Below are 25,558 nucleotides of genomic sequence, written 5' to 3' on the forward strand. Positions count from 1 at the left end.
TTGTTTTATCGAACCATCGCTGTTCTGTCACCAAAAAAGAATTAGCGTAACCTAAAAAATACTCGTGTTTGAGGAATACTACAACATAATTTCATAAAAGAATGGAGTATGTCGCAATGCATTGCCCTGTCATCTCTAGAAATTGTAAATGCAGGAAGAGGGCACCCATGCCTTGTCAATTTTCAGGCGATAATTGCTGTAATGATCGATTGTCTCACCCATTCGCCATCATTTTGGAGCTAATGAGAAATGATAACGTATAAGTGCAAGGAAAAAACAGAAAGAAATCCCAAGAAGAAAAATGCTAGACGCGCAGGAGGAGCACTGTACAAGTGGAAATTCAAACAGAAAACGGACATAAATACCTCCAAGAACACGAACGCAAAATACTAAAAATCACAAAGGGAAAAAACATTAATTAAAAAATAATACAAAAACAGATCCCAATATATTCCCTCTCACTGAGGCCAGCTCGGCCTCCTCCCTCCTTCCCCCTCCGGGCATCCATCCTCCACGCCTCACGGATTTCGCAGGGACCCCGGAGAGGTGGGAAAAAAAGAAAGCGAAATCGACTAATCTCCTCATCATTCACGGCCTCGCTCTCCTCCTCCCCCCCGCAGAAATTTCCCCATTTCCTCCGCTCGCGATCGGCGCCGAGCTCCCCGGAATCCCCGGCTCCCGGATTCGCGGGACCGCTCGCCGCGAGCCTCGGGGGGACAGGTCGGTCGGTCCGTGCTCGGATTCGCGGGGGAGCCGTGGTCCGCGCGGGGAATGCTCTACCTCAAGCAGCCGGGCGGCGCGGATTTAGGGTTCCGGCGGGTGGCTGCTGCTGCGGCGGGGCTGTGATCTGCCCGCACCGGCGGATGCGAGATTGAGCCGGCCCGCGCGCCGTGGGATTCGGCCGGCCATGGCGGCTGCGGCAGCGGCGGGGGCGGAGGCGGACGGCTGCCTCCAGAGCTTCGAGCTCTACGAGGCCGAGTCGGTGAGCTCCTTGCCCCCCCGGATCACAATGCGCCGATGCGTCGTGCAGGGTGTTGCTGTTGTTTCTTGTCGCTGGGTGGTGGGATTGTGTTGTTCGTGGCGCAGCTCCTGCTGCCGCTTCGTGATTCCGCGAAGGTTGCGCAGCTACGGAGGTGGTCGAGCTTCCAGCGTCGCTTAGCTCTGGAGTCTGCGTGCCTGGATCATGCCATGCAACACGGGGATTATGAGTCATAATGATCCTTGTTCTTTTATGGCTTCTGGCGTGATTTGGGCGTCCTGGCGTGGGAAATTATTGTTGCACTTGTTTTTCAGGAGCTCTTAGCTGCTTATTTTGTTCCGTTCTACTTTATGTGGGAGACACGAGAAGAATCCTAGAATTCTGCCTCCTTTTGTTAGCTTTGATCCATTTCTCTATTTTTTTTGTTAGAAAAAGGAGCAACCATACATGTTGCAGTGCTATTAATGTCCATTTATTGGAATTTTGGTTAAAAAAGGGACCTTTGCGTGTTCCTTGCAATTATCAGTTATAACTATTAACTAGGATGCAGAAGCATTGAAATTTCCTTTCTCTGAATCCAGTTTCTAGCCTGATGCCCCTAGTGTTTGAATGATTGGTTGCAAAGTGTTTGGTTGATCTTTTGTGCAGCATATTTCTGGTTTTCCAAGTAATTGATGAAGTTCTCAGTCCGGATGCATTCTGTTACACAGAGGTCTTTGTAGAAAATGTGTTTGCAAACTCTTGTGCAAAGATGGAACCTTGCTGTTTCTCATGCCTTCTCTTATGTTTGTGGACTAGAGTATAGAAATCGGGCTGATATGTGCATGTCGGATGTGAGATTCCTGTAAGATTTTGAAACTGAAAACTAGAATTACTTTCTTTCACCATTCCACGAGTGAAAATGTAGAGTTATGTTTAGTTGTTTTCTGTTATCTCTGAGAATTAAAGAATCTTCTATTTGTGCAACAATCTGTTGCTTGGGATATTGCAAACACGAAAAGAAATTGGTGCAAATTTCATTTGTCAGTTGAAGAGGATCTGACAGGATATTGCTAATATGAAAGACTACTGAATATATTGGAACTTTTTAAAAACTAAGATCAGGCACAAGGGTGGGCTATGTGCGAAATTATAGTTTTGAGAAAGTTGGATGGAACATCGAAACTTAGAACAAAGAAAGGGAGTGGACTTGAACTTGGTGTATTTTTTTTTCTAGTATAGGCAACAAGTAGTGGGTCTGGTTCGTGTAACCTGTGGATGCATGTATCTCCGATCAAGCTTTAATGCTGAAATATGATTCAATACACATTGTGCCAAACCCTATGAGGAATCTCAAACCTTTGAATCATTTGTGACTATTGGGTGCCACCTGAATCTTGATCCTTAACTTGTGGTAGTTTTCATTTAATGAAAGGTGAAAGTGTGTCATTAAATACCTAGTACCATATAGCAGTTTGATATGTTTCATCACAATTAAATAATGAATTCTTATTTTTGCAGAAATTCTATATTCTTGGAACTAATACTGACAAGACATTATGGAGATTACTCACGATTGATAGAATGGAACCATCAGAGCTCAATGTAGATGAGGATTCCACTGTCCACTCACAGAGTGGCTATCTTGATCTGCTAAAAATTCTAGATGAAGACCATAGGTCAACTGGTGGAGTTAAATTTGTCACCAACTGTTTTGGAATCATCGGTAAACTATCCCATCTTTCTCTGATCATTTTTTTTTGCAAAGTTGGCAACATTTTCCTTGCAAATACGCATCAACAATGCATTTTCTTTGCAGGTTTCGTTAAGTTCCTTGGGCCCTATTACATGTTAATTATTACTGAGCAGAGAAAGATCGGGGACATATTTGGCCATCCAGTATACCAAGTTACTAAGACTGCAATGATTGAGTTATCAAATTCCAAGACTAGGCCAAAGTTAATTAATTCCAAGGATGAAAACAGGTGTGCTGCATGACTGCATGTCTGCATTCCACGTTCCTGTTATATTGTTGACATCCTATCCTTCACATTATCATGCACTGATAGTTAGATTAGTTATTTTCTAACTTTTTAATAAAATATTGTATCTTTTTTCTCAAAAATGAAAAATTCAGGAGCATAGCATAGTAACATGGTAAGCCGAATTAGTCGCACTCCATGTTGATCATAAGCCAACCTTAAATCATGCAGGTACAAGAAGCTCTTGCAGACAATTGATCTTAGAAAAGACTTCTTTTTTAGCCACTCGTATCATATAATGAGAAGTCTCCAGAAGAACTTTAGTGATCCACAAGAAGGGTGGGAACTATATGACACAATGTTTGTGTGGAATGAGTTCCTAACTCGAGGGATACGTAACATTCTGAAAACCACACTCTGGACTGTTGCGTTAGTCTATGGTTTTTTTAAGCAGGTACCTATGAAACTTATATCTTTTTATCCTGTTATGTGTCATTTAATAGTATTCGTGAAATATGAATATATGGTAGATTGCATCCAGAAAGATCTACGTTCCTACTCATTTCTTTTCTTTTCCTCCATGTTCATTATCTTCGCCTGCTCTCTTTACCGAGCTAAATTTATGTCTTATTTTATATTTGCTTGTGCTAGACAAGTAAGAATCCTACTTTCCTTGTCTTTTTGCCGGAGGAATAGTTGTGTTTTTCAGTCTATAATTTGTAAAATCATGATGGAAAAATTATAAAAACGATAGACTATTAAATATTAATGTATTAATAAGTCATGTATATGTTCCTGATTTTATTTTGCACTATGTTATGGTGAATGCTTATGTTGCTTGTTTCTTTCGGGAAAAAAGACTTAATTTGTAGAAAGTATAACACAATATCTTGTTCTGGAGTATATATAGACCATCCTTGAGCTTACTTGCCATCTAACTTTTGTGTTGCTCTTGGATATTCACCACTTCTGTTTATTAATTCAACCATTTAGAATAATATTCTTAATTCATTTATATCAAGGATAAACTTGCAATATGCGGGAAGGACATTATGTTGACGCTCATTGCTAGACGCTCGAGGCATTATGCTGGCACCAGGTTCACACTTGCCAAACTCTTAGCAGTATATACTCTTTTCTATCAATTATTGGTGTGGTTGGGTTTCATATGCTGCATTTTTCTTTTCTTATTTTTGATACTGTCATATAGGTATCTAAAGAGGGGTGTGAATGACGAGGGCAGAGTAGCGAATGATGTCGAGACTGAGCAAATTGTTTATGAAGACATGCTTGGACCAAGGCAAATAAGCTCTGTCGTGCAGAACAGGGGTTCAATTCCACTATTCTGGTCCCAGGAGACATCAAAGCTGAATCTTAAGCCTGATATCATATGTAAGTGTTGAAATCCTTATTTGATACGTAAAATAATGTTCAATCATTTGAGGTTTTTCTTTTTCCTTGCAGTGCATGAAAAGGACAAGAATTATGAGGCTACCAGACTTCATTTTGAAAATCTAAGGAAGAGATACGGAAATCCTATCATCATCTTAAACTTGATTAAGGTGAGCACACTGTTATGATGCTGTCACTACTTCTGATGGATCTTTTGCATACAATAATCCAGACTTTAATAATCACAACACTTGCAATTTACTTTCTGTTATCTTTGGAAGACACGTGAGAAGAGACCACGTGAAATTATTCTCCGTCGGGAATTTGACAGAGCAATAAAGATAATAAATAATGGTCTACCAGGGGAAGATCATTTGAGATTTTTACATTGGGATCTTCATAAGAACTCTCAAAGGTATTAATTTTTTTTGTTATGCACCTCCCCCCTATGTTCTGTTTGATGCATTTGGTGTACATAACTGAAGAAAATTTGTATTTTCAGCAAAAGTACAAATGCCCTTCAAGTGCTTTTGAAAGTGGCATTTGAAGCTCTGAACTTGACAGAATTCTTTTATCATCAAGTTTCCCCAGCTCGAAGAACAGAGTGTTTCCTTAATTTAAGCGCTACATTGTAAGTTTTTTGTTATTTATTATACTGGTTTTTCATTCCTTTCTAATTTGAATTCCTACTTTCTGGTACCTCATGGATGGCTTGACGCTTTCTTAATTTTTTTTCATGCTTGATAGGAAGAATGATTTTGGTCCTCACGTGTGTGATGACAACAGCAATTGTGGCAATGCGGACTATGTCAGTGATCTTGATGACATTTCCCAAGATGATACCTGTGGCAGTTCTGATCCGGGCAATGGAATTGCAGAAGATAATTCCGAGGTCAACGGATCTACCCAAACAAAGCCTCCAAAATTTCAAAAGGGTGTCTTACGTACAAACTGCATAGATTGTTTGGACCGCACAAATGTCGCTCAATATGCCTATGGGTTAGCTGCTCTAGGACACCAGTTACATGCAATTGGCTCTTTAGAATCTCCAGATATTCATATAGACTCCGGTTTGTCTCGACATTTGATGCACTTTTATGAACGGATGGGTGACACGCTTGCTTTACAGTATGGTGGTTCGGCTGCTCACAATAAGGTACTCCATTGAATCTTGCTATTTTAATTCTTCAATCTAATTCTCTTTTCAATCTGGCAGAAAAACTTTAGGTTCTCTATTCCTTCCACAGTATGCTTATGCACTGGCTGCTGATTAATTTCTTTAGATGGGGCCATACCATTCTAAAATGTTATTTTTCTCTAATCTTAATTTACAGAAAAAAAGTTGTGTCCATTTGTAGTGATGTTTCTTTTCTACCTAGAGAATGAGAGGAGAGGTTCATTGTTTTTTTTTTCTTTATAGAATTTACACATGAGATCTGCCATCTGTCAGTAAAGGAAATAGTGTGATGCTGCTGTGTCTAAATAGGAGTAACAGGATGCCATCTGTGCCTAGAATGATCTACCAAATAGTATAAAAAAGAATTGTTGCTTGCAATGGTAATACAGTGGACTGAAGTAGCACGTGTCAGTTGTCACTCCAATTATGAAGTGAAATGAAATTAACGCGTGCTTGTTCTGATCCAGGGAGCTTAATAATGCCTAACTACTGTTCAAAGTGGACTATGACACCAATCAGAAGTGAAAGATAACTTAACTGTAACCTTACATTAAGATGATAAATCAAACTAAAAGTTAATTTAGTTGTTGAGTTCTCCATTCATCTATACTGATAAAGGTGGTGGCTAGTTGATCCAATAATATATTTATTGGCATTTTGGCAAGTCATATATTCTTCCATGGCATTCTTTTCATGTTGAATTGTTCTTGCATGCTTCTCTGATGAGCTTGTCATGTGGTTTCATGTGTAGATATTCTCTGCAAAGAGAGGGCACCTGAAGTTTGCTATTCAATCTCAAGAGTTCTTTAGGACGCTGCAACGGTACTACAGCAATGCCTATATGGATGCTTACAAACAGGCAGCGATAAACTTGTATGTTTTATTAAGATTAGTGATCAGCAGTGATCTTCTTGTATCTTTTGAAGTTTCAGCAGGGAAATACTATGAATACAAACTAAGTTACTATCACTGTTTTTTCCCCTCAATAAAATTTCAGATTTTTAGGATACTTCGAACCCCAGGTGGGAAAACCTGCACTTTGGGAACCAGAATCTGGTGATGAGCATGTACTTGATGACGAGACAAGGTAACCTTGCAATATATGGCTGTTAGAATTTACTTGGTTAAGTATGGACGCATGCTAACAAGCTCTTAAAAATAATATACCCTTCTCTATGAATTGGAGCAATAAAAGAATAATTACAAGAAGTGGCCTATGAAGTATATATATTTATTGTCTTTCCCATTGTAACACATTGAATTCACACAAAATAAGTGATAGCGGAACCAACAATTGGCTACTGGTTTTTACACGAGAGCCTAAAGAAATTGCACTAAGAATATCTGATCCACTTGTTCTGGGTTAACCAGTGCTTTGAAAGTTCAGGTGGAGAAAGTTGTGTCATTCACCCCTTTACATTCTTCATAGGGGTAGCAAGGACTTTTTGAGTTATTTTGTATCTTTTACTTTTTTCTTAGGGGTAGCAAGGTTTTGTAGCGTTTTTGTACCATCTCATTTTAAGAATTAAATATCCATATTTTATTCTTATATGTTCGTGCAACTCAACACCAATCCATCTTATCAGTTATCTGATATATAAATATTTGTCAGTAAATTGATGAAGAGGGCAAGGTCAGATGGCAGCATTCTTAATAAAAGCAAACCATCGATGTCCAGCAAAGGACCAAATGGAATGTTAAAGTCAGCATTCACTGGTTCAAAAAAAGAAGGGCAATATCCAAACTGGAGTTCTGGATCCATGCACGGAATGTCTTCAACCTCTGACAATTCCGTGTCGAAGTTAAGGTTGGTTTGTGCTTTCTGTATTCTGAAACTTTACCTTTTTTGTTCTTCTGTTAGAAGCAGAGTGATTATCCAAAAGTATATGTTGAGAAATTAGTATCTGACACTGATACAAGTTATTGATTCCCCATTTCTCTTGAACATCCTGCAGTTATACTCCAACAGTGTCTCATGTGAAGCATATAAGCTGTGAACTAGACTATTGCAATGGTTCTGGTGATTCAAATTTCCTGGATCTTGACTGGCTTTCAGCTTCAAACAACGAAAGGTTCATACCATGCTTCCCTCTTTGGACTATCTTGTATCTTTAGTGCATCAGTTCTCTCGTTTGTTGCACATGGTATACTGTAGGAGGAATAGAATTGATATAATGGATGGATCGTATTGCATTGAGGCCTCGGCCGGTATATATTAGAGTACAGAGACTTAGGGGCAAGGCTCCCCCGGATACATATGACAACCTACGATACGTATATCTACAACTACCAAATATACTCTAACATCCCTTGCAGTCACAGCGGGAGCACCGCAGACGGTGAGATCGGAGAAGCCGAAGGCAAAAGCCGACGGACTGACATCCCCCCAGTGATAACATCAGTGCGGTGCGGATGCTGCGATTGGAGAGAAAACCGGCGAGTAACTCATGCAGATGACAACCTTTGTGCCGATGTCGAGGTAGCCAAGCATGAGGACGAGTAGCTGTGGTCGAGGATGCCGTGCGTAGAGTAGCCGTGGTCGACATAGCCGCACATGAAGCTGCGGGCGCACGAGGAGGCGCCGTGAGGATGGTGGCGCGTAGGGGAAGACACTAAAGACGAAGACGGTGACGCGTCGAGGCAATCGTACAGGGGGGTCGATGCCGAAGTCGATGCAGTCAAGCCATCAGGCGAGACATTCCTGGGTTTGCCAGGCCCGGGAACGCATCGGGGACGATGGCACGCATTGGCATTGCCAATACCGGACGTGCAAGGGAGAGTGCACAACTAGGCGTCGTTGTCTGAGGGACCAGCAGAGAAGGCCTCCACGGCGGTCGCAGGCGTAGAAGAACGGTGAGGTAGAAGATGCCGATGTAGCCCGCGGTTGCTGGAGTAGACGAATGAGGTGGAGATTAAACGGCGACGCTGGTGACGAGATGGGCACGGACGAAGCGAGGAGGTAGACCCGGACGATCTGATGCAAGGCCTGATGATCCGGATGACGCGGCGGCGTAGCTCGAAGGAGACGGCGAAGAACTCGAACAGCATGATGAAGACCATGCACGCAAGGCGTAGCGACTCGTAGTCGACGACGAGGTCGTTGATGTGGTCGGCGGTGGTGAGGATGCAATGGCGAAGGAGACCACGAGTGGCGCCGCTGTTGCCCGAAGAGGCGATGTAGCGGTAGCCCTCCATACTTGGGGAAGAGGCGCGCAATACGAGGACGAACGTCACGGGAGCTGGATGAATCACGCACATCGGCTGATCAGACCGAGTATGCGTGAGGCGAGACGACGATGGGCGAAGTCGGCGGAGGCGTCCCGATTGGTGGAGGCGACGATGAGCTGGCGGAGGTCAACATGCGGACGAAGTAGCGCGGAGGGCGGTGCACATGGGCGTCCCCTAGGGCGCCATCCATCTCGCTAAGCCGCACAGTCGAAGACAGGGCATGAGCTGGTGAAGTCGACACTGATGTCGAAGTAGAGGTGAGAGGTCGACGGGCAGTGGGTGACGCAATCCCGATCTCTGATAGGGCAAAAGAAGAAGACACAACAGCATCTCGTGTAGTACTTCTAGTTGCGCGTAGCACAGGCCCCTCATCCTTCTCTTATCTCTTTCCTTCTCTCACCAGTCACCATGGAACAGCATGCGAGAGAGGAATAGATAGAGGCTTGAGACGGCCGGCAGACGGCGATGGGGATGGGCAGGGCGGATCCGCACTGGGGTGGCGGAGTATTCTGGCAGTCGGGCGTCGCGGGTCCCAGCCGGCAGCGGTGGAGGATTCCGCCAGGTCGGGCGGCGCGGGTCCTGACCGGCGGATCCGCACCGGGGCGACGCGGGTCCCAGCCGGCGGCGGCGGAGAAATCCGCCAGGTCGGGCGGTGCATGTCCTGGCCGACGGCGGCGAGAGCCCGCGCGAGGCAGATGAGGCGGGCGGGGCCATACCGCCGGGTGCGGAGCTCGCCGGAGCAGGCGACGCGACCGGCGGTGGAGGGCCCCGTGCGACGCCGGATCTGACAAGGGGCTCGAGCCGCGGCCCGACGGGGCGGTGAAGATGACGGGGTGGAACGGAGGCGCCTCCACGCAATCCGTCGGCGACGAGGTGGACGCACCGCGCGGAGGCCCCTGTTGCCACTACGACAGCATGCAAGGGGGCGTGTTGGATGCGCGCCGTGGAGGACGGCCAGCGGCGCGCGGGAGGTAGGGGGGGACGAGCGGAAGCGGAAGGTTTGGCCTAGGATCTGAAACCCTAAACTCGTGGTACCATGTAGGAGGAATAGACTTGATATAATGGATGGATCGTATTGCATTGAGGTCTCGGCCGGTATATATTAGAGTACAGAGACTTGGGGGGCAAGGCTCCCCCGGATACATATGGCAGTCTATGATACGTATATCTACAGCTACCAAATATACTCTAACATATACATAGAAATTGGCAACCAGCAGTCATAGTTTGACCCTTTTTTATTAATTTCTTGACATATTTTTTCAGAAAAGAATAATAACTCCGCACATAGCTTGTGTTAGTGGTTTATTTGAACATTTTTCTCAAACACGAGGAGACCTGAACATCACTTTCATTAAGTAGGAAAGATCCAAAACACATACACCCACACTAAATAGTTGCGCAATTGCCTGCGGACACGAACACACACCGGATTCACTGGTTACCTGTCGTGCCACACTAGAGCATGTTCGCTGCAAGCTGTGAAAGCCAAGTAGTCCCCATGTCAAACAGAGTCAAGCCTCTTCCCTGGTCCGTCCCAGAACCTGTCGAATGCTTGGTGTTGCACCATTGACCATGCAATCATTGTGATGTTCTCCAAATCAATCGAGCTAAGGATCACTAGGGAGTTGAACCTTGAAACCTCTCACCAACTGTTTATTTGAAGATGAACCTGGTATTTCTGTAACAGACTTGCACCATTATCCATGTTGAGAAAAACAAGAAAGAATTGTTTGCAATGCCATTTATTTTCTAATCCTCCATTCTAGTGATGTGTCCATGGAACTGCAGGCTGACATCACACATTTGTAATTGAGATGTAGGTGAATGTTTCTAACCTCATTTTTTTTGTGTTGTGCATTATGCTTAAACAGGTCAAAAGCCATAAGCACTCCTGACGTGAATATTTCAACTGATAATGCTGTTGGTGATGTAAGCTCTGGGACAACGGTTAGTGCAATCAACAACCTTACTTTTTTCTACCACTTCACTTCATGCCCATTTTCTTGTGTGTGCTTTAATCATGGTTCACAAAACCTTTTTTTACCTAACTTTATGGACACAAGCCTAAAAATAACCCCGTATTTGGGTTCTTTTCTGACCTGCCATTTTATGTTATATTTTCTGACATTCATGCCAATTAGTTTTTACAAAAATTATGGTTTAGAAATCTCTTTTGGGCCTAATTTCCTGAATAAGCTTGAAGTGTAAAGCACCAGGTTCTGGTTACCTTCTGGTATGCCCTTCTGTCATTTAACACTTTTATGAACTTGTTCTCCATAGCATTTACAGGTTGCTAAAATCAGCATGACTGTCTTCATTCTGGGTCTTATTAGCATGGAATTGAGAACCCTTGCTTTTTGCCCCCCGAAATAGACAGTTTTGTTTTGAAGCTAATGACTATCACTGGCATACTACAATTGGTGACCCTTCTTAATATGTGATTCACCCAACAAATAAAACCAACCATTTCATTTGAATCTTTCAGGATGATCAAACTATTGAGATCGAGGCTCAGGGGTTATCTAAGGATTTTATGCGGTGGGTTAATCAAGGAGAGGCATTTTGGTACTGATTGATTTTGCAAGATGGCTTATCATGTAAATCCAAACTACGTGATGGTAGCAGTTGCAAAAAGAAAAAAAACAGAGAGGCTGCAAGACGGCGGCCCAAACTTTGTTCCAAAGCATCTTAACTCTTGAAGACCATCGCAAGGAGTCATCGTCATCGTATCGTTTATCAACCACCAGCAGGAGTTAGGGAAGTGTACCATTCTGTTCATTTGTTGAAGCTTGCTCACCAGGCGGGTAGATAGGGCATTGTTGTTATTTTTCTTAAAAGGAAAGAAAGAAGGTAGTTAGTAGTATATGATTATTCTTTCGGAGCTGTCCAGGCATCACCCCCACCCCCATCGTGTAAATATATATGTCCCAAGTGTTTCACCCCCTTTCCCTTTTCCCTTCCCATGAGAGTTGAGGTGGGCAGGAAAGCACCATTTTTCCCTCAACCTTTTTTCTGGATGGGACCTTTGGAAAACACAACTGTGTACATGTATTTTCCGTCACAACAGGAGAGACAACCCTTGTGTAATTCCCATTCCCTTGTACCAAACCCCTGTCCCAATACACATCTCTTGCACTGTTTGTTGTATCGCAGATTGCTGTAGCACCTGCTAAATCTCCGTTTTGTGTAACAAAAAAAAAATGCTTTACCTGTAACACTGACCTTTTTGTTCCTCACTGTGAATTGTGAACGCTGTAGCAGTCCTGTCGTCTTGAAAGGAAAGCACTTGAATGGCTTGTTTGAGGTGCTGGCCGGCCAGCTAGTGGGCCTGTTCGCTTCAGCTTATAAGCCGGCTGAAAAGTTGAAACGGCTGATTTGTTGTGAGAGGAAAATACTGTTTGGTGACTGATAAGCCGGTTGAATAAGCTGAAGCGAAGAGAACCAGTATCTCAATAGACAAAACAAGGGACACGTCCGTACTGGCCGGCCGGCAAGCAAATTCGGACACGCTGCCCGAGAGACTACGGCCATGTGCGTGTAGCCAGAGTCATGGTCCACGTCGATGGCTGGCCGGCATTTCCAAACCTCGTCGGCCATGTGACCACTGATTGAGGTCACAGGCCGCTGCTTCAACCTGGTTTGGACCATCCCATTCCTGCCCAATCTCTCTGTGGTTTCAGAAAGGCAGCCGTCGGCTGATCCCGAGATCAGTCAGGCAGTGATCACCAACTTGTGCAGAGGCAGCGCCTTCCTAACTAGGCCTTGTTTAGTTCGGTGAAGTTGGCGCCGCCAAAATCACTGTACGGCACTATAGCACACTGTAGCGTTTTGTTTGTATTTGTGAATTATTGTTTAAATATTGACTAATTAGGTTTAAGAGATTCATCTCGCAAAGTACAACAACCTGTGTAATTAGTTTTTAATTTCGTCAACATTTAGTACTCCGTACATATACCGCAAGTTTGATGTGATGGGAAATTTTTTTTTACATAGTGCCAAAGTTTGGATTCTGAGGAACTAAACAGGGTCTAGCTGATGCACGCTGAATCCATTGGGAGATTTGGGATGCTCTCGGCGATTTGGTTTCCTTGTTCTTTCTTTATCTCGAACGAGTAACAGGTTGATGACGCTTTTGCGAAGCGAAATCATTCACCCCATCCTGATGCGTATTTGTTTATATATATAACGAGATCCATCCTAAGAAACCATGCATGGTATCGGGTTGTCGTCAGTATAGCAAAGCAACGGCGAGGGGCTTCATCGTCACGGGTGATCCTGCTTTTAACGAACGGAACGAGGAGAGAGATCCCGTTGGTTTGTGGCTGTCATTCACTCGTTCTATCGTTAGCAAGCGACATGTCAAAGAGATGTCTATTCTAACAGTGGAGTGATCGCATAATTGGCGACGTCACACCCACCACGATAATTTATCCAACGATGATAGGACCACGGGGAAAAGATAGGGATTAGGAGCAGGGTTGAGTGCTGCTTAATCAACTACAGCAGTAGTTGACGGATTAGATTAGATAGGTTGTCACCTAGATCACTCGCCCTGCTTCAACCAAATGCGGTCTCCTATCGGGTGATGATGGTGTCTGTGTTGTCAAAGGTAGAGCAGATATAATATAATGTAAATTGGAAAAATAAAGGTTTATTCACTGTAAACATTTATGTAAAATTGGGAGTATTCAATTTCTATCTTTCTTTAATGTTTTGTTCGAAAAAGAAGAGAAATGGCATGAGGGTGATGGATTGAAAGTCTGCAAGTTATAAACGCCGACTTAAATTGTTACTACAGGTTGCTCAATCTCTAAGTGAAAATTGGAAACATATTCCTTCCTCTTTTTTTTTTTGCAATGTCACCTTTTTATTTGACTCTTCTTTTGTAAGCCAGGCGTTGATGCTTAGAACTTATTGAAATTGACATCCTATACAAATGTCAACCGCTGGTTGTGAAATGAATATAAACAGAAGCAAAGGACAACACGCATACGATTTGCTCGCTGCTGTGCCCTCATCATGTCCCACAATTTTCCACGTAAGAATCAAATTCCACCCACCAAAGTACACGCGTCTAGATGCCCTGTTGAATTCGTGGTCGCTTCAAATGGGCGAGTCCTTGTTAGGATAGATGCGCATAGACGAACAATAGGGTTTATTTCTGTTCTTTTTAACTGGATAGGATTAAACTACTAATTTGACTGAATTTGAATCGCAACGCAAAATAGTAGTTTTAATTTTTTTATTAAAGTACAACCAGGATAATCTCCAGCGCTTCAAGTAGAAACTTTTGTTGTCTCCTACATTGATAGCTCAAGTTTTTTTTATACTCCCTCCATCCCACAAAGATTGTTCGTTTAGAAAATTTTAGACAAGATAGTAGCAATGCTAAAAATCTAAAGTACCCTATTAACTCTTCTTAATCTGATGATACCGAGTAAAATTAATTATGCATGCACGCTTGTAGTAATTGTCGGACCTATTAGCCTTTTTTATTTAGCGAGTCTGGCTCGGGCATCGATGGTGAGAGTAAATGATCGATTCGTTAACTAAGCTAGAAGATATTATGAAGGTCTTTATTGGATGGTCTGAAAGTTACATGAATATTCTTTGTGGGATAAGTTTTTAAGGTCTTTGTGGGACGAAGAGAGTAGACACATAACTCACGCTCTATTCCTATGATACCCTTGAAAGACCGAGCCAGAGTATGCCATTTCTACCGAAAGAATAAATAATCATAAATGCGAGCATCCATTTCGAATCCCTGTGGACAGGTTTTGCCGCAATGAACCTAGTTTTGTTTAGTTCACATTGATAGCTCAAGTTATTGTCCATGACAAAAGCACTAGCACGAATCAAGAAAATAGTCATTTTGGGATCTTAAAGTTACTGAACCAAATGTTCGTTTTGCTTCTCTGCTAGTTGGTTTTTAATGTTGTTTTGCAATATAAAAAGTTGCTACCGATGTCGATCTGAATTCCTGTTTCTCAATTGATGCGTGTCCACAGTTGTTTTTTTTTTCCTTTTTGAGGAAACACCCTTTGGGTATTTTGGCTTCTAGAATTCTTAGGTTTTAAGTTGGCAGAAGAAAATTGACTCCTAGATCGGTCACTATCGTTTAGAGTTTTGTTTTCTATTTCCCAACTGTGACTTTGACATTTCTTTTAGAGACTTTGAAATGGATGGCATTTTTATATAAACCATAAATCATTCTGGCATATTAATCCTGGGATGGATGTACACGGTACAAAAGAAGAATTTTATTCACCTCTTAAAATTTCAACGTTTTTCCATTATGATGAGTCATTTCCATATGGATCTTAGACGCACTACACTGGCTGTTTGTTTTAACTTTAGATTGTGGATTCTAGTTCTAAAAGCTCAAATAGAACAAACAATATGCTTTTTAAAAGCAGCTTGTTAGAGTCCACCAATTTACGCCACAACCCACAAGCTATATCCCACTAGGTTAGGCCTTTATGCAACTTTAACATCTCACATTCTACGGCTAACCTTTGAGGATCCATAGCTAAAACAAACAGGACAACCTGGAGTGGCAATCAAATACTCAACCTAGGTCCTATTTCGATCCACCCAGCTAAATTTAGCTAGCTAAACATTAAAAACTTTCTTTTAGCTCGCTAAAATTTAGCTGGTATCCACTAGCTAAAAGATAGTTGAAGAGGTATTTGTCTATCCTATCCCTTCCTTCCACTTAGAAACTTTTCCCGAGGAAGGTGGAATGGCAATTTGATCGGTTTAAGGATCTTTAACCAGCTAAACTTTAGCTGGTCCTGTTTAGATCCATAGCAGCTAAATTTAGTTAGCTAAAAATTAGCTGTGGATCCAACACGGTCCTAATAGAACATGTGTATAGGATGCAACAGTCCTAATAGAACATGTGTATAGGATAGATGGTATTGTTCTAATGTGTGCGCCTTTTTATTGTACTCTCCTCTCAAAAAGAAAGAAAGAATGTGCACGTATAATTTCCCCTTTCTCGTACGCTAAAACCCTAAAACAAACAAACTTCACAGCATGTAGCAATCCAACCCGTTGAACTACAAAAGCAACCCTAGAAAAAGGAACTCCCATTCAGGGACATCCAGTCATTCACAGCACAAAAGGAGTCAAGGAGTTTCCTTTTTCTTTTCCCCGACGACTGATGATGGACCCTGACCCAACCTAACCTAACGTGTCGTGATCCAAATGAAACCACGCCCATTTGCAGACAGATAATAAAAAAGGGGCAAGAATGACAGCGTGATCGTGCAAAACCAGTAGCAAATCGCCTGATACTGGCGACGGATTTGGAAACCGGAGCAGCAAATGGAAGAACATGTTGCCGAGATTCCATCTCATGCTCATTCACCTCCCTTTCTTTTTCTTGCCGTGGGTCACAGCGCACATTGAATCGGAAAAGGAAACCAGAAGCGACCATGGCTTTGGCTTGTTTCACAAGCACACGAAAAGATTTATCTGCTCTCCCTGACGCTATAAATTGCTCCCGTTCTGCATCCCCAACCTCTGCATTGCGTTCTCTGCATTCTTGGCCTCCCGTCTCAGTGCTTGCAAAGGTATATGCATCATATCTTTCGGGGTTTTTTTTTGGATTATGTCATTCGTGTTGTTATTTTTTGCGAAACGTCATTCGTGTTGTTTGTACGTTGCAATGCTGGTTACTGTGTTTCTTAAATTCTGCTTGCGTTGGTTAGGGTGATCTGTTGGTGAAAACTCAGAAATTAGCTTTGGTGATGTCAGTGGTTTCACAAATTGCGGTATGCTCTTGTTTAGGTAGATTGCGACTATAGTTGGTTCTTAGTTCCAATGGCTCCAGACTCCCTCCAATTCAAAATGCTACTATATAAAAAATACTTGTTCTACAATGCCGAAGCAAAGTTGGCCTATTTTTATCCAAACTTACCCATACTTAATTGTATCATGGACTAACTCGAAAGAGAGTAAGTCTTGAGAGTTGGTGGGGAAGGTTGTGCTGTTATGTTATATACCTGGCACATTCATATAGTAATCTCTATTGTCCTTTGAATCCTAACCGCCGGAAAGTTCAAATGTTTTTGGAAGAAATAATTGAGACATTTACTTTTGTAACTCGGTGATTTAGATGTGTGATTGCAGTAACCACAGGTGGTTGCGATGTGACCCTGCTTTCTTGGATCTATAATTTTCTCTGCGTGAGGACAAAGCATCCTAATCTCCTGTCCCGTGACACGAGTGTTGTGCTCCTTTTTCCTATTCTTTTAAGGTAAAATAGGCAGCTTGGTCCCTCAACTTTGCCTCGAAGGTCAAGTTTGTCCTTCAATTTTTCAGATCGACCAATCTAGTTCCTCAATTTTTTTTATCAAACTCGTCCTTTGTACTGAAGTGATGCTACATGCTGCTATGAGGATAATGCGGAAAGTCCTTTTTACCCTTAACTTCTTCCAATTCAATTTCTACTATCGTGCGGCTGTGATCTATCAATCGTAGGATGCAACCAATCCATGATTTCATCTGCTGGCTTGCTGTCTCTCGTAGGTGTTGAAGTACCCTTACGTGTTTAGTTTGATCTAGACCACGCAAGAACAACATGCATATGTTTGCTCAACTTTTTACAACATTCTCTATGGCGTTACATATTTCTGCAGCAAGCAGCTTTTATTTCTACTCTCCACGCGTCCACGATACAATGCAATGCAGGGCCCAATAAAATTCTACGTTCCAAATTAAACACGGTTATGATGTACAACTCCCAAATGCATGCATGGCACTACACTGATTTGCTTGCATCAGCTAAATATTGGTTTTAAAGTAACAGGAAATTGCTGAGAAAGATGATGCACAACCAATAAAAAGTTGAGGGAAAGAAGCCAAAGGGCAAAATAGACTTTTCATGTTAGTCTCATGCAAGTATGGAGCACCACGTTTACATGAGGACAAGTTTGACTAAAAATAAAAGTTGAGAAATTAGATTGGCTAATGTGAAAGTTGAGGGACGAACTGGAATAAAGTTGAGGGACCAAAACAGCTATTTTGCTTTCTTTTAATGAAATTTTCGTGTTCTTTTAGGTTCGCCAAAAATGTTTCTTTTCGCTTGCAGTTCTTGGCATCGTCCTCCTTAATTTTCCATGTCAGCACTGCATAGGCTGGCCTGTTCTTGTTTTGGAACCTAGCCTCCTCGCGGCACGGCCGATGCAAGTGCCCTTTGGCTGCTCATCAAGAACCTAGCTGCATTTCCGCAAGAACCGAAGCTTTTTCTGTTCTTGAAACAAGATCTGCGCAACTTTCTTGTTGCCGCTTGTCCCTTGCGGCTGCTGACTGGATGCAGCTCTGGAGCAATTTGGATTCATTTTCAGAGTTGGTTATGCTTAATTTCGTAAAGAATTTGCCACTTGGGGAAGGGGTTCTTGGTGTTTCCCCCCGTTGTTTCTGCACACGAGCTTTCTGCTTACGGAGAGACCCATGCTTCAGAGGTCAAGCTTCTAGAAAGGATCAGAGGGAAAAAAATGTCCCACTGATCCAATAGGCATTAGGAAGGGGCGAAATATCTTCTTGCTTTTTTATCCGACAGTCTCATTGCGCCTGTTGATGATTGCAATGTTGAGCCGATCTTGGGCGTCTAATCACCAGCTTTTTGCTCCTCACCAAATCAGCTGCGAGATTTCGGTGGTGAAATTGGAATTTTTTAATATTTAATAAAAAGAGCATTTTTTTTTCCTTTCGTCTCTTGCTCGCCTCTCTCCCAGCCAATCCTCTGCACCTGCCCAGCACTGTAGTCTAGTATTCTGCTGCAAAAAGGTCAAGCTTTTTGGGAGCAAGCCATTGGTCTGGTAGGCCAGCATATGCTAATTGGATGCTTTTGCCGCACCATGACACAATTAGTGATACCATCAGGATTAGTAATAGGTTTTTGTTATAGTAAATTGGCATTATCCATTGCTTAATTCCAGCTTTGTCAGCTTGAGGGTGGCCCTACCATCAGCAGCCCACCTAGGTAGCTGGGTTTATGCAGCAGCTGCCCTCTATTTATTGGCCCCTCTTCAGTCCCGGAGAAACCCTCCTCCTCCATTGGACTGCTCCCCTGTTGACCATTGGGTATGTTTTGCGCTATCTGTTCATCTCCATGCTCATGCTAGCCTAATCTCTGTACTAATCCTGGGAGGGATTTCGCTTGGGTTTTGAGCTAATCTGGCCGGCCGCGGTAGAAAGATCTTTGCTTTGGCAGCGGAGGGTGTCGCCTTGTTCGTCGCCATCCTTCGCCATTTCGCGGGGTTTTCTCGGTTTTCGTGATGCTTTGGGTGCGTCATCGGGTGAATCTTGGTGGAGTTTTGCTGACATACTCTTGTGCTTATGGATTTCTCTGATCTAAATCGTTACGGATTGCGTGCAGAGCTTTCCGCTGTCCTTTCCTGAGCTTATTATTATTAGCGGTAAATTTCCCCCCAAAAACATTTTAAGTTGGCTGTTGTAAACTTGGGATCACATGTCTACAGTAAAATCCTCGGCTCTGGTGTTTTGCTTGGGATCTTGCTTTGATTGCGTGCTCTGCTCACCCTATTGCTTGCCGAGGAATGTATTGGTCCTTTTTGGTGGATTATTAGCGCGTAAAAAAGCATTTTTTTGAGGTTTTACTACGAAAAGTCATCTCGATGGATTCATCCATGGAGTTACAATCTTGCCTAATCTGCACTCTAGGTATTCGTGATATTGATATTTGCGGTTGGCTGTGGTTATTCGGAAGCCAAATCCTCTTATTTTCTTAGGATTTTGTCTGCCTCATAGTGGGGTTTAGAATCTGAATGGCATCGATACTCTTAAGCCAGCAAATTAATTTAATCAAGCTGGTTCCATTTCTCCTTTCAAAACATTATCCGAGAACGAAGTGCCTGTACAGAATCAGTACTTTTTGTTTGGTGGAGGATCGGCACTTTGTTTGGTGCAGGATAAGTGCCTGCTTTATCATGCATCTATGTTGCTGATAGAATTCTGTATCTTGTTAATTGTTTCAGTTGAGCATAAGCAAATAGCATACTGCATCCTACTTTTCTTTTAAAATTTAATACTTGTTTTGTGGTGCCTTTTGTGTTGCTTTAGCATGATCTACTTGTTCAGACTTTCCTTTATGTAAAAACGATCTACTTGTTTAGGCAGTCTTGTGATTCTAAGTGGTACCTATTAATTTCTTCTTCTAAGTAATTATGCTAAGTGTTAACTGTGTACCTCGCATTGCAGTAATTGAGTACTATTGAGCCATGGCTTCCAAGCTGACTCGCCTCCACAGTCTTCGCGAACGACTTGGTGCCACCTTCTCCTCTCATCCCAATGAGCTGATTGCGCTCTTTTCCAGGTGAGGATGCCAAAATTTGTTAACTTGCGTTTCAATTCTGGTACTGAAGTGTGCTAATTTGGTATTTTCTTCATCCTTGTCTTTACTTTAGCGCATCAGCTGTAAGCCTGTAAATGAGAATGTCACAGTTTTTATTTGTTTTTTGTTGTCAGTCAATGCATGATAAGGGTGTTACATAGCTCAACCTAAGACTCATGGTGATCATATATAATGCCTTTTATGACCTCCTTATGAAGTAGAACTGAGTTGCTGTTACTAAGTTTTTGTAGACTGCCTTTCTGTTTGTTCTTAAAGCAGAATCAGTGCAATTTAGTTTATAACTTATAAGACAATATCTTTTAGTTACATCATTTGGCACATTGTTTGTCGTACTGAGATCAGTTCCAGAGATGAGACAATTCCATTTCCACTGATAAAAGAAAAAAAGAGGGAACATAATATGAGGTCTAAAGTTGGTTTTGTTTGTGGTATACCATTCTTTACAGGTATGTTAACCAGGGCAAGGGAATGCTTCAGCGCCATCAACTGCTTGCTGAGTTTGATGAGCTGTTTGATAGTGACAAGGAGAAGTATGCACCCTTTGAAGACATTCTTCGTGCTGCTCAGGTGACACTGCCGATGTGCCTGCTTCACTGCTTGAGTGCTTGCGAATTGAAAATCAGCGAGTCATTCTAATTTCCTTTCTTGTCTGCTTGTAGGAAGCGATTGTGCTTCCCCCCTGGGTTGCACTTGCTATCAGGCCAAGGCCTGGTGTCTGGGACTACATCCGGGTGAATGTAAGTGAGTTAGCTGTGGAGGAGCTGAGTGTTTCTGAGTACTTGGCATTCAAGGAACAGCTGGTGGATGGACAGTAAGTTCTAAGATGAATTCTTAGTAATTTTAGGCTAATTTCTACATTTCTAGTTGTAGAAACTTGACATATACTAATTCAGTACCTCCTTTTTCATTACACCAGAAACACCAGCAACTTTGTGCTTGAGCTTGATTTTGAGCCCTTCAATGCCTCGTTCCCTCGTCCTTCCATGTCAAAGTCCATTGGAAATGGAGTACAGTTCCTTAACAGACACCTGTCTTCCAAGTTGTTTCAGGACAAGGAGAGCCTGTACCCCCTGCTGAACTTTCTCAAAGCCCACAACTACAAGGGCACGGTAAGCCTAAAAAATCCAGAATCTGCCAAGTGCACGCTTCAGAATGGATGGTGTCATTAATTTTTTAATCATCTAGGAACTTGACGTACCCTGAAAATGTCATTAAATGATGTGATCCAACTCTCATTTGTAAGTGCTGTTTTCTGGTTGCAGACAATGATGTTGAATGACAGAATTCAGAGTCTTCGCGGGCTCCAATCATCCCTCAGAAAGGCAGAGGAGTACCTACTGAGCATTCCTCAAGACACTCCCTACTCAGAGTTCAACCACAGGTGATTTCTGAATAAGTTGTCCTTACCATCTAACACTGGTTGAAATATGGCTAATGGATTGACTCCTTATAATGTCACCATTATCTGCATTAGGTTCCAAGAGCTTGGCTTGGAGAAGGGTTGGGGTGACACTGCAAAGCGTGTACTTGACACACTCCACTTGCTTCTTGACCTTCTTGAGGCCCCTGATCCTGCCAACTTGGAGAAGTTCCTTGGAACTATACCGATGATGTTTAATGTTGTTATCCTGTCTCCACATGGCTACTTTGCCCAATCCAATGTGCTTGGATACCCTGATACTGGTGGTCAGGTGCAGAAGCTAAACGATTATTTTCCTTTTAACTCGGATTTCTTGTTGGTTTTCTTGTTTCTGATTTGCAATGGCATTGCTTCTCAGGTTGTGTACATTTTGGACCAAGTCCGTGCTTTGGAAGATGAGATGCTTCTCAGGATCAAGCAGCAAGGCCTTGACATCACCCCTAAGATCCTCATTGTATGTTTGAGATCATGTTCCAACTTCTGAGCACTTTCATTGTTTAGTCAGTTACTGAGTAAATGTGCCTACATGCTTTTATTTGTTGCAGGTTACCAGGCTGTTGCCTGATGCTGTTGGTACTACTTGTGGCCAGCGGCTAGAGAAGGTCATTGGAACTGAGCACACAGACATTATTCGTGTTCCATTCAGAAATGAGAATGGTATTCTCCGCAAGTGGATCTCTCGTTTTGATGTCTGGCCATACCTGGAGACATACACTGAGGTATACAGACTAATTTTCTTACTGGATGTCGTACACAACCTAGATTTTTCTGTTAATACTGAAGTCATGCATTCTGTGCTACAGGATGTTGCCAGTGAAATCATGAAAGAAATGCAGGCCAAGCCTGACCTTATTATTGGCAACTACAGTGATGGCAACCTAGTTGCCACTCTGCTTGCGCACAAGCTGGGAGTTACTCAGGTCTGTTTGATTGTACATGAAGTATCTTGAAAATTCTTAAGTTTGCCCAGTGCTTAAGGTTTCGTTTTGTGCATTCTTGCAGTGTACCATTGCCCATGCCTTGGAGAAAACCAAATATCCAAACTCAGACATATACTTGGACAAATTCGACAGTCAGTATCACTTCTCATGCCAGTTCACAGCTGACCTTATTGCTATGAATCACACCGATTTCATCATCACCAGTACATTCCAAGAAATTGCGGGAAGGTAATTTTTGTGTATTTTAATAACAGTTGGCCATCACTAGGTAGCAGTAACTAAATGAGCATCTGATGTGTGGTGTTGTTTTCGCAGCAAGGACACTGTTGGGCAATATGAGTCCCACATTGCATTTACCCTCCCTGGGCTCTACCGTGTTGTCCATGGCATTGATGTTTTTGATCCCAAGTTCAACATCGTCTCTCCGGGAGCAGACATGAGTGTTTACTACCCATACACTGAAACTGACAAGAGACTCACTGCCTTCCACCCTGAGATTGAGGAGCTCATTTACAGCGATGTTGAGAACTCTGAGCACAAGTGAGTACTGAACTTACTGAACTTACAGCCTAGGTCTTTCTACCTATGAAGATATGCAGAGCAATTTCCATTTACAATAATTAACACCTGACATTTGAGTGCACCTTTCATTGCTTTGCAGGTTTGTCTTGAAGGACAAGAACAAGCCGATCATTTTCTCAATGGCTCGTCTTGACCGTGTGAAGAACATGACAGGCTTGGTTGAGATGTATGGTAAGAATGCACGCCTGAGGGAATTGGCAAACCTTGTGATTGTTGCTGGTGACCATGGCAAGGAGTCTAAGGACAGGGAGGAGCAGGCAGAGTTCAAGAGGATGTACAGTCTCATTGATCAGTACAACTTGAAGGGCCATATCCGGTGGATCTCAGCTCAGATGAACCGTGTCCGCAATGCGGAGTTGTACCGCTACATTTGTGACACGAAGGGAGCATTTGTTCAGGTATGTATACACACTTGATCTAATAAGTTACTTCCAAGTTCCTATAATGGTGCTCACTACTTTCAGATAACAACAGCCATAGAATGTGTGCAGGACTGAATTCATGTATCACTTTGTTTTTGTAGCCTGCATTCTATGAAGCGTTTGGCTTGACTGTTATTGAGTCCATGACATGTGGTTTGCCAACAATTGCTACCTGCCATGGTGGCCCTGCTGAAATCATTGTGGACGGGGTGTCTGGTTTGCACATTGATCCTTACCACAGTGACAAGGCTGCAGATATCTTGGTCAACTTCTTTGACAAGTGCAAGGCGGATCCAAGCTACTGGGACAAGATTTCACAGGGAGGCCTGCAGAGAATTTACGAGAAGTATGTACTTTTTCTATCCTGCTGTCTACAATAAAGATATAAATTGACATGAACTGAAGAAATTCAGATATTATAGAGTAACATGTGCTTGTTCAATGATGCCACAACATAAAAAACTTTCCATGATGTATTAGATATTTTTGTGTGGCTCTTCTCTAGCCGTGTAAGTCCAGATACTAAAAGTTTTGGATTGCTCAGGTACACCTGGAAGCTGTACTCTGAGAGGCTGATGACCCTGACTGGTGTGTACGGATTCTGGAAGTATGTGAGCAACCTGGAGAGGCGCGAGACTCGCCGCTACCTTGAAATGTTCTACGCTCTGAAATACCGTAGCCTGGTAAGTTATTTGATGACAGTTTAGAGACCACATCTCAAGCAATGAGTGTTCATTCCACCAATCTTAAATAACCTGATCAGCTAATACATCTCTTTCTTGAATCCAGGCAAGCGCTGTTCCATTGTCCTTCGATTAGTGCATCAAGCGGGAGAACCATCGGCTGCATTACAATTACAATTGTTTACCGCAATTCGCATTGTCAGTAGTGTGTTTGAGTTATGTGTACTTGATTTCCAATCACTTGGTTACATTTTCGCGAGGTTTTGGGCGGCGCAGGCTGGTTCCTGCTCTAGGATACTAGCTGCACCTTTTGCTTCAAATAAACGCCTGCTCGTGTCACCTGTCTCTCAGAAATCAATGCAATGTTTTGTTGCCCATGTCTTTGCTCCGAATGACCGTAATGCTCTGCTCTGTTACTCATCTGTTTCATAGCCTGGTGCTTATCTGCAACTTCGTATTATGAAAGTTTGCTATGCCAGTCTTGACTGCTTGAACAGAAGTGAAAAATGCATGGCAGAAGTTGCGCTAACTTTGCTCTGACCAGTGGACCATGTGGTCCGGTTATTGCAGTTGCAGGCCTCTCCTTCATGCCTGTATGTCAGTAGCATGTCTTGACAGGTTCGCTTGGCACTAAAACTTGTGCACAACACTAGCAGTATATTGAATTGAAGCAGATATGCTCCCTCCTTATATAAAGAGGGCAAGCTTGTTCGAGTGGAGGAACCATGCCATGAGAGTGAGAGCACAGGTAACAACTTAACAGAGCATGAACCGGTAGGGCAGCTGTAAGCAATTGGGAAATTCGGGGCAACTGAAAGCAATAGGGCATGCTGCGGGAGTAGGGCTGGAAGGTATTGGGAAATGATGCTAGGGGCATTGCAAAGCATGAGATCCTAAATTGGCAGTCATCCTAGGACTCAGGGTTCCTCTCATTTTTCATAGCGCCCGGCACATCTCGATATACTTCCATACGGCCAATAACCTAGGGATTCAACTATCTTTTTGATGTCCTTTCTCCATTCTTTTTCGATCGATGGCAGCAGATAATCTGATGGCATCTGCCATTTGTTTGTTTGTCCTAATCGTGGCAGTGTCAAGTATGGATTCCATTTCAATAATAAGTGCCTTCCAAGGGAAATATTGAACACATCTCAGTTAGATAAAATAGGTTAGGCCCAAATCTGAAACATTTCAATAAGCATTTGCATACACCCGAGACTAAATAACGAGTCTGTGTGATAATTGCATGTGCTAGGAGCCGTCAGATTGGAAAAAAAAAAACGAGCTCAGATCTAGTGATACAGTGCAAGTTGTGACATGTGAACACTGCCATCCACATTTCTGCAGCCTTTGCTTGATTTTAGTATCAGCTCAAATCGATGACATT

The 25,558-nt window shown here is 42.8% G+C and overlaps 2 protein-coding genes across 3 annotated transcripts; both read left to right on the forward strand.

The window, feature by feature from the left end:
• The first annotated feature begins 479 nt into the window (after positions 1 to 479).
• LOC117852316 (phosphoinositide phosphatase SAC2) lies at positions 480 to 11,892 on the forward strand. The gene is made up of 16 exons (XM_034734348.2): positions 480 to 982; positions 2,480 to 2,684; positions 2,778 to 2,943; positions 3,172 to 3,394; positions 3,963 to 4,039; positions 4,151 to 4,332; positions 4,405 to 4,502; positions 4,614 to 4,747; positions 4,835 to 4,963; positions 5,080 to 5,488; positions 6,261 to 6,382; positions 6,507 to 6,596; positions 7,122 to 7,316; positions 7,465 to 7,581; positions 10,612 to 10,687; positions 11,226 to 11,892. Exons 1-16 carry the CDS (start codon positions 908 to 910, stop codon positions 11,310 to 11,312), a joined length of 2,385 nt encoding a protein of 794 aa, XP_034590239.1. The 5' UTR covers positions 480 to 907; the 3' UTR covers positions 11,313 to 11,892.
• A 4,390-nt stretch (positions 11,893 to 16,282) lies between these two features.
• On the forward strand, positions 16,283 to 24,548 carry LOC117852695 (sucrose synthase 1). Of its 2 annotated transcripts, none has more exons than XM_034734902.2 (16): positions 16,283 to 16,317; positions 19,970 to 20,084; positions 20,570 to 20,690; positions 20,783 to 20,934; positions 21,040 to 21,232; positions 21,386 to 21,504; positions 21,598 to 21,814; positions 21,902 to 21,997; positions 22,089 to 22,262; positions 22,347 to 22,463; positions 22,546 to 22,712; positions 22,800 to 23,024; positions 23,146 to 23,464; positions 23,590 to 23,834; positions 24,033 to 24,171; positions 24,278 to 24,548. In XM_034734902.2, exons 2-16 carry the CDS (start codon positions 19,990 to 19,992, stop codon positions 24,305 to 24,307), a joined length of 2,409 nt encoding a protein of 802 aa, XP_034590793.1. In that variant the 5' UTR covers positions 16,283 to 16,317; positions 19,970 to 19,989; the 3' UTR covers positions 24,308 to 24,548. The 2 variants fall into 2 exon arrangements, with proteins under 2 accessions (XP_034590793.1, XP_034590792.1); XM_034734901.2 differs by lacking the exon at positions 16,283 to 16,317 and adding an exon at positions 18,692 to 18,832.
• Positions 24,549 to 25,558: the final 1,010 nt, after the last annotated feature.

Source organism: Setaria viridis, chromosome 4, assembly GCF_005286985.2.
Source record: "Setaria viridis chromosome 4, Setaria_viridis_v4.0, whole genome shotgun sequence".
NCBI classification, from domain to species: Eukaryota; Viridiplantae; Streptophyta; class Magnoliopsida; order Poales; family Poaceae; genus Setaria; species Setaria viridis.